The 13,630-nt window shown below is 34.4% G+C and overlaps 1 protein-coding gene across 4 annotated transcripts in view; it reads left to right on the top strand.

Annotated features, from left to right (window-relative positions):
• ANKS1B (ankyrin repeat and sterile alpha motif domain containing 1B) overlaps positions 1–13,630 on the top strand; it is a 420,494-nt gene that overhangs the window by 52,439 nt on the left and 354,425 nt on the right. For all 4 annotated transcript variants that reach the window (XM_050323424.1, XM_050323422.1, XM_050323423.1 and 1 more), the window contains exons 4-5: positions 5,680–5,976; positions 13,453–13,528. In XM_050323424.1, the coding sequence (XP_050179381.1) occupies positions 5,680–5,976; positions 13,453–13,528 (373 nt within the window). The remainder of the gene's footprint in view (positions 1–5,679; positions 5,977–13,452; positions 13,529–13,630) is intronic.

The following is a 13,630-nucleotide window of genomic DNA, read 5'->3' as shown; positions in this document are numbered from 1 at the left end:
ATAGCACAAACATTTATTGTGGCAATTATCACCATAAATTACATAACTGATAACAAATTGTAATCAATGAACAATGGTTAATAAATAACAGCCACATACAGGTCAATAGGTAGTGGGTTTTGGCAGGAAAAAAAAAGACAAGTGACGTCAGGAATAAATATAAAGCTTAAAGTATGTTTTTAAGGCAAATGTATAGTGAAAAATTTACCAGAAAAAATGTGACTGGCTCTGAAATTTCTTGGTGAGGTTCTCTGTTTTTCTTTATGCATATAGTGTGTCTTTTATCTTAAATTGCTGTATTCAGTGTTCTGTAGAATTTACCTGTGCATCAAATCATAATGGTCACAAAAACCTTTCACATTTCTTTAATACTTTTTGACGCTTCTGAAATGTGAAGGAGAAGAGTTCAAGATGCATTCATAATATGTAAATACCTAATATCTAATGTATTTACTGATTTCTTCAAATCATCAAAATGAAGCACAGACATTATATGCTTTTCCCAGTGACACCTCAAGGACTTCCATGAGTACAATTGATTTCCAAAATAACCTGCAAAACCGATATTTTTCAAGTTTTGCATTTGACTTTACCCCCTCCCCTAAAATTAGAGACTATGTGGATGAATTTCAGTTTCCCTTGCAACTCTTATCTGCTTTATTTTGAAGAAAAAATATGCAGGATCAATCGTTTTGATTTGAGCCAATTGCAGCATATATTGGAAGAAAAATTTTTTCGTCATAGTCTACTGGTTTTTACAATGTTTACATAAGTAAAGGTGAATTTCAATGGGAAGTCAGTAGATGTGATTTTGATTCGGACTGAGTACTTTGCAGGCAAACTTCCTTTATTTTTTCAGAATTATTAAGTTATTGGTGGGACTTCTCAGGAAACTGTCTTCCTGATTTAATACATATGGTAAGAACATACTGACATCATTCCTTTCTCTGTCTTGGATATATTGTTTCTGTTTTTTTTTTTCTTTCTCTCTTAATTTTTTAGTCATTAAAGCCTAATTTTTGTATTTTTTCATCTTTAGTTGACTATTCTTCTATATACTGAGTGTATAGATAGATGTTTTTGAAGTCTTACATTGTTCTATCCTTCTTTAATTTTAACTTAAATGCTTGTTTCATAACTGAGAAAATAGGAAAAGATTTTCATAACAAATGTCTCATTTGGTTACTTGCCATTGGGCTTATGTGACAAAGAAATGGCTCCATGATTTAGGAAGTCTTCCTTTTCAAGTTCATCATCAAAATGCATTGATAATAAAGAAGGTGAGCATTCTTTGGAAAGGTCTGGTAATCCACCACATAAGTCATTATTGGTTGTACAGTACTTGCATGGACTTTAGGAGCTTTAAAACTTTCTCGACAAAAATACCGGACTACAGAACTATGCAACACAAGTCCTAAATTTACTCATGGCTTAATAGAAGCTTCACAAGGGCCTATATAATATTCATGATAGCCATTCATTCTCTTGATATGTCCTGTACTTCTTCACCATTAGACTGCCAAGCTACAATAACTGTCTCTAGAACGTGTTTACTGATCTGTCCTCTAATGAATAGACCTCAAGATACGTTGCACATTTGGCAGTGGCGTGCATTCGTAGTAGCTAAATGATGTTAGTACAGCCTGCAATACTGATGAGATCCAGTGCTGTGAAGGCACAATTCAGTTTGCAGCCATATAGACACGAGTTCTGGCTGTGTGAGGAAGGGAATAGATTCAGAGAAGGGCTACAAAATGTCAAGATCATGCCCACAAAGAGAGCCATGTAACAAATAATGAAGAGGAAAATTAAAAAAAGATTAAAAGCTGAATCACAGGATGGTTTTCTTATTTCTTAAAGAGGTCCATTGGGCCAGAGGAGTAACTGCTTGGTTAAAATATTATTAATTATGAATATTAGAGACTTCTGTTTTATACTGTGTTTGCGTAATCTACTCTTTTTATCTTACATTTTGTATGTCTTCATTTGGTTTTGATTTCTTGACTTTCCTGTTTTTAGAATCACTCATTTGTAGGGTCTATCTTATAGTTTCTAACATGTAATGAAGCATCTGAAATTCCTACAAGAATTCTAATCTTCTTCTTTAGCACTAGATGTATTATTTAGCCCTTGGATATCAGATTTGAAGCTCTAATTACAGAATGGTAACTTGCATTTAGACATTGTATAGCAGGTTAGCTGCTCACTGCAATGACTGTTAACACAAAAACTTTCTGTACTCCAGGAACAATTGTTTACACTTGGGACTGAGAATATAGGCAGTAGTACTAAATTATTAGTAGTTTCTTCAAGAATATTTTTTCACATCTTTCACATATTGCTTCAAAATATTGTGTTACTTTAGAAATACTAAGACAAACTACCTAACTACTACTACTACAGATCAAGAGAGTTACACCTGAGTTAGCTTTGACCATACCAAAGACCTGTCAGAACTAATAGCATTTGTGAGAGCAGGGAAATCACATAATTTCAATTATTAAATATCTTCACATGTTAGAGGTTTTTTCCAGTTATTATTCTTACTGTATGTCTTCTTTAAACAAATTTCTTAAGGAGGAAACTCATAAGACTAACAGACATTCATGGCCATCTTTCCATGAGGGGTGAGAAGAGGAAGATAGTGGAGGCTCTATTTCCTGGACTGGAAGAAACTATCTTAGGGGTCTCTCTGGGAATGCTGAACCAACTGTGTCTCTCTGATAGGCATTTCCTCCTTTCCTAAATTTGAAGATGTCAGACTCTGTCAAAACCTACAGAAAACCTCTCTTCTCCCTCCTCAAAAAACCTCATGGTTCTAAGGTGATTTCTTTTATATAAGTAGTACTAAATTGTCAAAGCAGGTAAATTTAGAGGGCAGTTAAATAAGTTTTAATTTACTCTTTGAAAGTTAAAAATCATTCTGTCTTTTATACCTGAATTGATTAATTTACATTTTGAAGAGGGAAGGATGTTGTATTAGAGTTCTAATTAGGCAATACCTCTCAGCTCTGATGACACAATAGTGCCTGTTCTGACTGCATATACGTAGGTAATTTATCACGTTTGCCCAAGTTGGATTCTTCTGCTTTATTTCTCTTATACCTAGTTCTTTATAATTTTACCAGTTGGTCATTAACTGAAATGTAGGTTTAATTTGGCAAATACAGACTATAGATAAATGTTCAACAATGCATGTTTGAAAATAATAACATTTTTTACAGCTATGCACCATGCTGTTTTAAAATATACTTTTCTTTAAATATGCCCTTGCATGAAAATTCAGCTGGATAGTCTTTATTTAGAGGGAGCAAATTTCAGTTGGCTGTTCAGCAGCATGATTTGGACTGTTTGGTCTCTATGTGTCTATATCTGTCTATCACCACATTTTGAGAAAAGGGTCATAGCAAATTTAATTTTTATATCTCTTTAAAAATTTAATCAGAATACTTTTAAGCTACAACATTAGATCATTGGCATAAGATTCCAAATACTTTAAGTAATATCCATAAATTCTTGAAAAAAATTCAAACATGAACAGATATTGGACAGATAGTTACAATTGTAAACATGTATTTTGCTATTCACCTTCCAGAATGTAAATATAGTTATACATCCAATTTCTTTATGTTACTATTTCCATTGGATATATAGAGTAAATGTAGGCACAAATTACCATAATTGGCCATTTTATGTGCAATTATCTGTTTTTCATACTTAATTGTATACAAAATTAGGCTGCAATTGCCTATTCCTCTATCTGTCCATGAAATATTGAAAATATAAAAATAAATTTCAATAAACTGTGCCTGTGATTGTGGGTATACCACTGTACATAAGAAAATTGCTTTACCCAGTCCTGTATAAAGGAGACATTAGAAGTCACTGGAGCACAAGAAGCTTACCACAGGTGGTTGATAGATCATTTGCAGCCATGTAGTATTGTGATGGTGTATCATTTAATCTGAATTTATGGTCTATGTAATAAGAAAGAGCACATGGTGATCTGAATAATGCACAATGATTCAAATACTTAGTAATCATCAAGCTGTGTCTGCCAGTGGAAGCTTCTCACTTTTTGCCTGGCTTTTCTCCAGCCTATGTCTTGCAGTTTAGCAGGAAACACATTCCAGTCTCTTGGATTTTGTGTGGTGGTGCAGACGCCAGAAGAGTTTAACTGCAACATTGATTTACCTGAATGTCTTGATCTGTCTCTTCTGTTTCCCAAGTTCATCTGACTCATTTTAAATTACAAGAAGAGATGAAAACGACAGCAATGTTGTTAAAACCCCAAACTCAAGAACTAAGTTCTTGGTTATAGAATTAGAAACACCATAACCAAAAAGAAAAGTTTTTCCCCTTTCCATCTTTCTAGTTAGTACTGTGCAGCATGGATATTCTTTTGCTCACTAGCTTATGAGTAAGAGTCCAAAGAGTCCAAAGCCTCATTTCTCTGAATCTCTCACTGTTTCTGTCTTTCAAAAAGACACTTTTTATTCTTCTATTTTCAGTTCTCTGTCCCCTGAACTTTCTTCAGTTGTTTCCTTGAGAAATAGAACTATAGATTCAGATTTATCACTTCTCCTTTCTTTAGAATTACCTTTCTACCCTTCTTTAGTATCTTTTCTGAATTTACATTAATTTTTTATTTCTTTATATGACACATTACCTTATTGGCTTTATACTTTCACATTTTGTAAACTGTCATATCATTTTATAAATCATATATTAGAAGAGGCATTCAGTTTACATACTTCAAAAATTTATAGGGTCTAGTCTATTTTAAGACTTTATAGAGATTATGTATGATATATTAATAATATAGATGGCATATAGAATCCAGGGAGCTATATAGATTATTTCCTTCCTCTTTGCCTGAAGTTATTTATCTCTTTGGGATTGCAAGTATACAGACAGAACTGGAAGAAAACAAATAAAGAAGGTATTGCTTATTCTCAATATTTATTATTAAGTTTATTGAATAGTGTTTTGGGAAAGACTTGGGAGACATTGCTTTATAAAGAAAAACCTATTCAGTCCACAGCATACATATACTCATATGCCCTAAAAAGTACACATATATCTCTCCCTGGAGCCTTGAGAAGACTTAACTGCTTAAGTGATTTGTTAAGTCTTTCTACAGTTGCTGGTTTGTCTTCTTCCAAACTTTAATTGTTGTCTTGATTGTAACTTTTTATAGTGATTCATGAAACTAACCTTGTGCACAATACATCTTCATTGCACAGTTTTTCTCCATAATTTCACTTCTCCAATAACAAACTGCTATGGTACAAAACCAGCAAAAATGAGAAGAGAGAATTCAGTGTCAGTGTTTTGAAGAGAAGGACTCAACTATGATTTCAGGAACAGTTGAATCAAGGGGAGTTACAGATTTTAGCATATCATGAGCCTACAAGGTCTTTGGTGGCATGTTGTTAAAAATGGATTGGGAGCAATGTGGACACGTAGGGATCTGCTTGAGAGCCACAAAGCTGAAGTAATAATGTATTATTAGTAAAATTTTAGTGGAGTAATTTTGAAGCATTTAACATACATTACCATACATTATATTAGAAACCTTGCTTCTGTGGTGATCTCATGGAGGCAATTTATAGAAGCTGAACAGTTCTGTTGTGTGATTAAACATGAATTTCTGAAGCTTTTATTTTGTTTCAACAGAACAATGAAAATGAAACAGCACTGCATTGTGCAGCTCAGTATGGTCATTCAGAAGTTGTTGCTGTTCTGTTGGAAGAGCTGACAGACCCTACAATAAGGAACAACAAACTGGAAACACCTCTGGATCTCGCAGCACTTTATGGACGTCTGCGTGTTGTAAAAATGATCATTAAAGCATATCCAAACCTGATGAACTGTAATACAAGAAAACACACTCCTTTGCATCTTGCTGCACGTAATGGCCACAAAGCTGTCGTACAGGTGCTTCTGGAGGCTGGAATGGATGTCAGCTGCCAAGTTAGTGTGTAATTTCTTTCTTCCCTTCTTCCTTCCTTCCTTTCCTGTATAATTTTTTCTTTAAAATACACTTGCATTTACTTCGTTAGAAATGCTACAAGGTGAAATATAACACAGATTTATTTTTTACATTGCAAATGGTGTGTTCAAAGGGGTAACTCAAGAAAGATGCATGCCTTCAAAGCTGAGTGCATATTTTTATATTGTCTTGAGATATGTAGATACACAAATCATATCAACTGTTCATGTAGGTGTATTTAACTATATTTTCTACAATAGTGGCTATAATGATACCAAACTGATTTGCTAGAGCTATGGCCTTTTGTGGTCATAGCAATCTGAAACAGTGTTTGACTGATAATTCATTTTCCTAAGGTTATTCCATGCTAAACCCAGAGTTATGAGGTAATAACCATTTTTATTTTCTGCATTTCTAACTTGTTGTCTAAATCTGAAAGAAAATTCTATATTTTATATATTTCTATAATTCTATATTCTACTATTCTTTCAGCTACTGACTCCAAGCTGTTAGATGCTTGGTGCATCTAGTTCTATGCACAGTAACTTATAATAACATAAAAGGGGAACTTTAAATAAAATAGGAATAGTTTGGAACAGATACAAGGTACAGCAGCAGTAAATTTTATGTTCAATTCTTTGTACTGGAAAGTGTCCAAGCCTTTTAAGAACAGAGGACCAGATTCTGTTATTTGTGAAGCGTTGCCTAAATCACATGATTTCTCTTGATTTAATTGACGGCACTATATTTGTGTTTAAAGTGTATTTTATCTTCAGATTTAAAGTAGCTTTCTTGCTGTGTGTGTATATATATATATATATATATATATATAAAATACACTTCGAATTAAGGTTGTTTCAGGTTTATATCTGTTTTCAGATAAACCAACTAACCAAACATAATGCATCTAGTTTAGAGTCACATCCAGGCATTCTCTACCACTTAATAAATCTTGGGAACTTTGCCTAAACTTTGACTAAATTTATACCCATTTTAGGCTTTATGTGCAGTTAATCAAACACCTTTGTACATAAAATTCCCTTTTATATAGAAAGATTGCACCTGGATTCCATGTATTTTCATTTCTGAATTCTTCCATCAAGGCTCTGTTTTCAACTTTTAAGAAAAAGAATGTGAACTGGGGAAGCAAAAATAGATTAAAAAAATAAAAAAAACCCAAAGCACAAAGCAAAACATAAAATATTAGGATATTTTAAGATTAAAAATGGATATTCTTAAGTGCCCTGAGAATAAAATGTGGTAAAATTGTTTTAATACTTTTATTATCTCTAGTATGTTTTGAGTTAGCATTTTTACTTGCTTCAAACTATTTTAAAGTGAAACACTTTGCTATGATTTACTTACTTGAGTATTTGCCTACCACTATGATTTCAATTTAATTTGATTTTGATTCTCTTTATTAGAAAGAGATACACTTGCAAAGGTTAATACAAGCAGCTCTTTTTTTAATCTTTTACTACATCTTCAGTAAGTTAGAAAAGTTCAGTGCTACACCAACACATAACAGAACTCTCAAATGCATGTCTCTGAATGTATAATTCTCTTCTACCTCTAGCAAATGAATGAGGAAAAAGTCAGAAACTGATGCCTGAATTGATAGTTAAGACAGAATAATTGAAGAAAAATAGTCTCTGTCATGGTAACTTACAGACTGATGGTTACATGAGGGCAAAATATTACACAATGCTTTTATGAAATGTGTTCTTCCTCTTATGTAATCTAGATACTTTTAGCACTACTGTGGATTCTCCTAAGCCATTTTTATCTATAGTTATACCAAAAATTTTTCACTGGCCTTTAAAAAATACAGTGGCTGCAATATTTTTTTACAATTTTCTTTTAAGAAACGAGAGATTCTTTTACTAATGGTATTATGTTTGGCACCTCCACTTGGTTTTTAATCTATTTTCATTCTAATTGTTTTTAAGTAATTTATAGTCTTGGGTTTTTTTCTATAGTTATTCAGAGTCAGGGTGGTTATTTTATTTTATTTTATTGTATTTTATTTTTTGCACTAGGTTGTCTTGTTTCTTCTGTGTTGTCCTCCTTGCCATAAGGAAATATCACTTATTTATTTTCTCACCAGTATACATATTCTCTATCAATATGTTCCTTTTCATTCAACATTTTAGTATATTGGCAATTTGGCTCTGTACATATTGTTGACTTATTACTTCTGTAGTCTCTGAAAAATTCTGTTGATGATTACTGGCAGCTAATTAAAATGAGTAGAACATGCAGTCAACCTGTTACTTAAAACTGAACTCGATGTTTTTATTAATTAAATTGATCTGCATCACTTGTTGGGAAAGAACAATACACAAAGTAAGATCTTATGTGGTAAATAAAACTGTACACAGTTCATACATGTTAAGTAAATTCAGTTTATTAAAGAGCTCTCATAATGTTGAGAGATGATTATAGAAGTAGCCTGTCTCCTGTCATTCTGTAATTGTAGATACATCTGTTTAAATGGAAAGTTTACTGTAGCCATCTTATCTTTCTCTTCTGTACTCTCTGAGCACTTTTAATATTAACAAATACTTGGGCTAATAAAAGGCAGCATTTAATTTTTGAATTAATTAATCACACATTCACTTCCCAGGTCTATCCAATATCCTTCATTCAGAAATTTTTTAGAATTGGGCAAATCTCTTTCATTTCTTCATGTTTTGAAGTTTTCATTTAAATTGAAACATATGAAAAATACACAGGTTTTGGGTGAGTGATAGATTTTGGGCCCTCAATAAAATAAGATACTGCACAGTTTCAGTCTGTTTCATGCAAACAGTAGTTTAATAATTGTAAATACCTTAAAAACTTGGCCCCTTCTGCTTATCCAACTTTCATCTATCCCTTTTTGCATTCCCTGTCTGTTACAATAAGGATGGTAATTTCCACTGTTTATCACTGTAGTTCTCCTGCAAAAAGCTGTGCCCCTTCCTTTCTGATGTCACTGCGTACGGAGGATATTCTGTGAATCAGTTTGCAAAGCCACCATTCTGTCTTTCAGGTTCTGCCTGAAATCAATATAAAAACTATAGTAAACTGCCTATAAATAAGAATGAAACAAGTGGCTTAATTAAAAGCTCTTGCATATTTGCATGATTTAAAAAAAATAATTGACCTGTTATTAAAACCCTTGATGCTTCTGTGTGAGCCTGCAAACTGCATTGATTTGTGTATCCTGGTGTTTCTACTGACAGTGTCCTTCTATCCTTGCTTGCTTTGTTTGTCCAGCTGTGACATTGCATCTGTATTTGGCTGTAAGCTATTTGGGGCAGGTACTGTTTTGTTATATGCTTAGCACACTTTGTGCTCTAGTTCTCTGTATTTCATATACAGAAAATTTATGGCAGGGAATCAATATGTAAGCCATTCATGCAAACTCAAGCAGACTTTAGCTCACTGTATTCATGGAAAAATGCCAGCATTTTTTGTATTAAGTATCAATGGGAAAGAATTTACAAATATAATAGTAGTGTTCACTTTGCCAGAAACATAAGATCCAAGCCAATGAAAGCTTCAGGAAGTAAAGCAGTGAATATTGTCCATAAATCTTAAGCTCGTTTGCTGTAGTGTAGACAAGAGGAGTGTATTAGTGCACTAGAATGCCATTGTAAGCGAAAAAGATATACTTAAAAGTTCTATCACATCTTAAATAATATGTAGAAGTTATTTGCAACTATATCTTTTAATTCTTGTGGTTTGTGTAACATGCTCTGTTGCACAAGAAGAGAACACTCCTCTAGAACTTACTTCTACCTCCAAGTAGTAAGCCACGTGTACATTTACAAAGAGAGGTGTATCTACTCAGCCAGTCCTCAGAATTTCTCTTGGCCCTGTTCATCCTGAGGCTCAGCATTTTCTCTATGTTAAAACAGAGTTTGGTAACTGAACTCTCTGGTAACAAGGACATTTCTACCTTCTGGATAGTTTTTGGGTCGAGGGATCTGATTCACTTGTTACTTATTCACTATTACCGTGAAATCCTGCCTAGGGCTTTAGAGATTTATGTCAACATTCATCTTTGTGACATCTTATGCAGGATTACACATCTGCATCTTACAAGTGTATTTTCAAACTCCATATTCTCAGACTGATTTTAGTTCAGTTTCACAGTAATATTTCCCCTCTTGTTTAGAGAATCACCTTTAAAGCATACAGATCATTGCACTACTTATATGGTGTGCCTTTTAAATTCCTCTTTTGAGTAGACTGTAATATGTATCTCATTTCTGGGATATGACATTCATTAGCCTTGTCTGAAAGCTCAGAATTGTGAGGCATAGGCTGCTCCAGAATGCAGAGCAATGCAGAATGCCTGTAAAGCATTTCAGGGTCGTGTTCAGATATGACAGGAAATATCACGGTAGAATAGACCAAGAAGCAAGAAAGTATATAAGGAAAAAAACTGGCACTTGGCTTTGAATTCCTCTCCCAACACTATGAATTACATATGTAGAGGTGGCTTAAGGTTTGGTACTCCTTTGTGCACAGCAGAGCTTTCGGTTCACTGTTACAGAGCTGTCTTTTGGCCTTCAATTTAGATTTGTTTGCCTTAGACATCTACAGGAAGTTTCCTCTTCTCATGTTTGTTTTCATTCCATTTCTTATGAGATGTATGCTTTCATTAAGGAAAATATTGCTTACCTTTCCTCCAGTGGGGAATTTTGATTTAGAAAGGACTGCTGCCAGTAACAATTATCATATCAGGATCTTTTCCACCCTTTAACTGAGTAGTCTAAGTATAGATCCTCTTCGTCATCCTCAAAGCTGGTAATTTAGTATGCCAGAACATTGATCTTTCTCAGTCTCAGACCATGCTACAGCAATGGATTCTAGATAGCTGTTGTTACTAAAGCATGCCCACTTTTTCCATTGAAAACATTCCTTATTAGTACAGAATGACCTCTGCGATTTTAGTCAAGGTGTGGCTGGTTTCCATCTCTGCAGTTCATTCTCACAGAACTAAAATTTAATGCTTAGGCCTCCCGTAACAGTTGAACCTCTGTGGATTTCATTGTTGGTGTATACATTATCTCTGGCAGAATCACATGATGTTTGAGGTTGGAAGGGAACTCTGGAAGCCTTCTGGTCCAACCCACCCTGTTCAAGCAGAATCCCATGGAATAAGTTGCCCAGGACCACGTCCAAGCAACTTTTGAGTATCTCCAAGGACTGAAACTCTACAGCCTTCCTGGACAACCTGTACCAGCATTCAGTCACCTGCACAGCAAAAACATATTTCCTTGTGTTCAAACAGAACCTACTGTGTGTCAGTTTTTCCACATTATCTCTTCTGTCACTGGACATTCCCAAGCCTGGCTCCCTCCCTGCAGATATTTGTACACATTGACAAGGTCCTCCATAAGCCTTTGTTTGACTAGGCTAAACAGTCCCAGTTCCTCCTAGAAGAGATGTTCCGATCTCTAAATCATTTTAGTGACTGCCTCTAGTAGCTTCATATCCATCTGGTACTGGCGTGCCTGGAACTGGACAGAGTATTTCAGATGTGGACTCACCAGTGCTGAACAGGAGGGAAGGTCTCCTCTCTTGACCTGTTGTCAACACTGCTCCTTGATGACAGGGAACTCTGTAAATAGTACCAGGTCCAGCCAATAGTCTTGAGGTTTATTCATGTGACTGATTCATGTTTATTCAAGTGACTGATCCATAGGAAATGCTGTATGACACATAGAGAATAATAGGCTGTGTCAAAGTCTTTTTCAAGATTGCTGATGTCAAGCCTCTCTCTGTAATTGGAACTATTTAGTTCAGTGACTTTTCTGAGAATTATTATTCTCAGAAATCTCTGAGCTACACTGAAGTCTCTGTACCTTTGTGATTGCACTGTCTTTGCAGTTAGCCTATGTTGAGGTCAATTGCAGTAATGGAAATATCCTGTAGATATTGTTTGAGAAAAGGATTTTGAAACTGTCTCTAAATATTCAGATATACTGAATATTTAGAGACAGTTTCAAAATCCTTTACCTCAGTAAAGGATACTGTTGTAAAGGATACTTTTGTAAAAGGGTACCTCAAAATCCTTTATCCTCAGTATATCTGAATATTTAGTCTTCTTGTTCAGAATAAGCCTGTAAATGTTCATCTGGACTGCTTCTGAAAACGGAAAGATTAGAAATTGTTTTGAGAGATGTGTTTCATATGTTCATTCTCCACTGACTTCCTTCTCCTGTGTTATACTGTCAGTAAACCTGATGCACGGGATGTAGATATCACTGGACATCCTCTACTTTATATGTCCATGTACTAAGTATGAAGAAAGATAAAAAGTGAAAGTTCCTATTATGGACATTGAAAGACTTTTTGGGCTCAATTGGTAGGGCATTTATACACTTACAGTGTGCTCACACCTTATCTCAGGATCTCTGATTACTTCATTTTATCCTGTCACTGCTGTAATTCAGATGCATTCTGACACAAGTAATTAATAATGAATCACTGTATTCTTTCAGAGTTGGGGTTTTTTGTGTGTATGTGTGTGTGTGCCTTTAAAGTCTTTCCACCATAGCAAGTATTACAAGGGTGCATTTGGATAAAATATAGAAAAACCAAATTCAAGGAGTAAAACCTTTAACATTTGCCCGTAAATAAATCTCAAAATCTAATTTATGATCAAAAAAGGAGATAAGCCAGATATTTAGTGAGATTTAGTAGTGCTTTAGCTAGTGCTAATGCTCTTGTATGGAAAGGTGTGCTGTTCAGAGTTTTCAGTTACAGTCAGCAGGATAAAGTAGCTTGTTAAGAGAGGCAGCTTGTTTTTCAATACTGTAAATTTTATTTGAGCAAAAGTCTGCTCTTTTTTGGGTCAAAGAAATCTGCAAAATTAAGTTCACAGACATCTAAGGTAGAATTTAAATGTTACAAACATAGTCATCTAATGCTGCTGGAGGTGCCTTAGGGTATGCCGAACATCTGTATGAGGCAGATGTGAGGCAGATCAAATGTGAGCATCAACTGGATCATCAGCTGTCGCCCAGGTGGGATATCCTGGGGCATCTCTCACCATGCAACTAAATTGACCTTCTAGGGTGTGATTCAGTTTCACATTGAAGTATCTAATTGTAGATATCCACATGTAAACTGTCTGACTTTGCTGAGCAGCTGATACATTGATGATACTGATGGTATTGACTAGATTTTCACTGCCTGTTATAGGAATTGTATTGCATTCCTACTATATTTTCTGACATAGTTATTAATTTTATAGTCGAACTGACAACATTTATGTTGTTATCTTGAATAAAAATAAAAAATGGTAATAATTGTTCTTGCCCATTCAGTGTTTTCTATGTGTAAGTAAAATAGAGAGGAAAAATAATGAAATACTTCTTTTCATAATGTATTCTTTACAAAAAGATTCATTGGTATTTTAATTTGCATTTTAAATGTCACAATATTTCTTTTTCTAGACAGAAAAAGGGAGTGCACTACATGAAGCAGCCCTATTTGGAAAGGTGGAGGTAGTACGCATTTTGCTTGAAACAGGTAAATTTGATTTACAGGAAATACTGAAAAAATACTCTTAATTTTCCTAATCTCTGTGTGCCTCCTCTGCTTTTGGTTATTCAAATTACTTTTATCTTTATC

This window comes from Myiozetetes cayanensis, unplaced genomic scaffold (assembly GCF_022539395.1).
Source record: "Myiozetetes cayanensis isolate MyiCay16 unplaced genomic scaffold, myiCay2020 scf3, whole genome shotgun sequence".
NCBI classification, from domain to species: Eukaryota; Metazoa; Chordata; class Aves; order Passeriformes; family Tyrannidae; genus Myiozetetes; species Myiozetetes cayanensis.
The sequence above is the reverse complement of the archived record's forward strand: the minus strand, read 5'-3'. Positions and strand labels throughout refer to the sequence as shown.